General features: G+C 52.4%; 1 protein-coding gene across 1 annotated transcript; it reads right to left on the bottom strand.

Annotated features, from left to right (window-relative positions):
- Window positions 1-1437: 1437 nt before the first annotated feature.
- LOC135393826 (uncharacterized) lies at window positions 1438-2394 on the bottom strand. Its single transcript, XM_064624117.1, has one exon. It carries the CDS (start codon window positions 2392-2394, stop codon window positions 1438-1440), a length of 957 nt encoding a protein of 318 aa, XP_064480187.1.

A 2394-nucleotide genomic window follows, 5' to 3' on the forward strand; every position in this document is an offset into this window, starting at 1 on the left:
GAGTCAATATCAGAGCTGGTGTGAGGACAGAGGAACATTCAGGATCCGATGAGACTGGGACCAGTGGTCTGCTATTGATGATGGCAGCGACTTCTGCCAAGAATGTAGTTAAGACTTCATGTGAGAAAAGCTTGGTGTTTCTGAGGAGTAGCATCGAGTCCAGGATACGACGAGCAGCTCCAATCATACGTTTCCACACTCCACCCATGTGCGAAGAGTGTGGAGTGTTGTAAACCCATGTACAGCCTTGTCCGTTGAGAAACCTCTGAACCTTGTTGAAATCAAGACCGACTGTAGTTATCTTGAGCTCTGCGCAGGCTCCGACAATATTCGTTCCTTGGTCTGACCGAAGTTGTTTTACTGGACCTCCGACAGCCAGGAATCGCCGTAATGCGTTTATAAAGCTCGAAGTGTCCATCGCCTCTATCACTTCGATGTGGACTGCGCGGACGGCCATACACGTAAATAACACCGCCAACCTCTTATTTTGGGCTATGCCGCCCCTTGTGCGGCGTGCGGCTATCATCCATGGACCAAAAACGTCCAACCCGACGAAAGTGAAAGGAGGGTCCAGGCATAGTCGATCCTCAGGAAGAGGTGCCATCTTTTGCATTTCCAGCTTTCAGCGGAGTTTCCTGCAGGCCATACATCGTTGAATGATCGCGCTGACACACCTCTTTCCACCGACAGTCCAAAATCCGGCAGCTCTGACGGCCCCTTTGGTGAAGTGACGCCCCTGGTGTCTGACAACGTCTTCGTGGTAGTGTCGCGTAAGCAACAAGCCTATGTGATGGCGGCCTGGCACGATGAGAGGCAGATTCTTCTTTTCGTCGAGTTCTTTCGAATTTCGTAGGCGGCCACCGATCCTCAGTAAGTCGTCATTGCCGACGATGAGGTCTAGTTTTGACAGAGTGTGGTTGAACGGAGCATGCTTGCGGTGGCCATCAGTACCGAGGCTCAGGAAGACGTCTGTGAATTCTTCACGCTGGGCAGAGTGAAGTATGACCTTCTTTGCTGCCTCGAATTCGTCTACTGTCCGTGGCTTGCTGCAGTAGTGCCAACCGCAGCAACCATCCAGAGGGTCGTGAAAGGAGCGAGTGACATGTATGAGGTTGGCTACGGCACGTACGAGAGAAGTCCACGAGGAGAACCGTTCGAAGCGATGAGCTCCCAGCGACTGCTTTTCTATGTGTGTCGCAGAGACTGTCATTAGCAGCCGGACGTCTGGGTCACCCTCCGGTTCGAATAACGGGAAGTCTTTCTCGGAGTTCATACATTCGTGTCTTTGGAGGAATTTTGGCCCTGTCAGCCAAGTCGTACGGCTGAGTGCGCTCGGGGCCACAGGTCTCGTGGCGTGATCCGCAGGATTTTGGTCTGTTGGGACGTAGTGCCACTGGCCCGGTTTCGTGGTTCTTCGAATGCGGTTAAACCGGTTGCTCACGTAGACGTAAAACCGTCTTGACTCATTGAAGATATATCTGAGGACGACCTTGCTGTCAGAGTAGAACCTGACATTACCGATGGGTGTCTCTCTCTGATTTTGCCCAGGATTAGCTCTCTGATTCCGACAGCGAGGACTGCAGCGCACAGCTCCAGCCTAGGAATTGTCTGTTCAGGCCTTGGGGGTAACTTTGCTTTACCGAAGACAAAACCCACGTGTGGCGTTTCGTTAGCATCGATCACTCTGGTGTACGCAACAGCTGCAATGATTTTCTCCGACGCATCCGAGAATGTGCAAATCTCACGGCGACTAGCGTGTGCTAGGGATAAGGTGACGTACCGGCGTCGTATCCGTAGATCCTCGAGAGCTTGCAGCGAGTCTTTCCATCTTTGCCAGCTGTGGTTCACAGCGAGTGGGGCACCCCAGTCAGTGGTCCCGACAGACATGTCTCTTAGAAAAAGTCCTCCCTGAACAGTCACCGGGACGGTCATACCCAAAGGATCGTAGAGACTGTTGACAGCAGACAGTACACCACGACAGGTGTTCGGGCTATCCTGTGCAGGAGCTCTGAAGGTGAACATATTAGTTTTTAAGTGCCAGCTCAGGCCAAGGCTACTTTGCATTGGTACATCCGCTCCATTTAAGTCGAGGTCTTTTAAGTCGGCAGCACAGTCGTCGGTCGGGAAAGCCTTCATGATGTTAACGGAGTTGGAAGCTATCTTGTGGAGTCGGAGATTGCTTCCCATAAGCATTCTTTGGGTCCTCTCGAGCAGGTCTACTGCTTCATGTTCCGACGGTAAGGAATTGAGGCCGTCGTCGACATAAAAGTCTCTTTCAACGAAGTGACGTACGTACGTTCTAACTTGGCTCTCCGCCTCCTGCGCAGTGCGTCTCAACCCGTAGGTCGCAATAGCGGACGGACACGCGCATCCTGTACTCTCCAACTTCCCCAT

This window comes from Ornithodoros turicata, chromosome 1 (genome assembly GCF_037126465.1).
Source record: "Ornithodoros turicata isolate Travis chromosome 1, ASM3712646v1, whole genome shotgun sequence".
NCBI lineage: Eukaryota > Metazoa > Arthropoda > Arachnida > Ixodida > Argasidae > Ornithodoros > Ornithodoros turicata.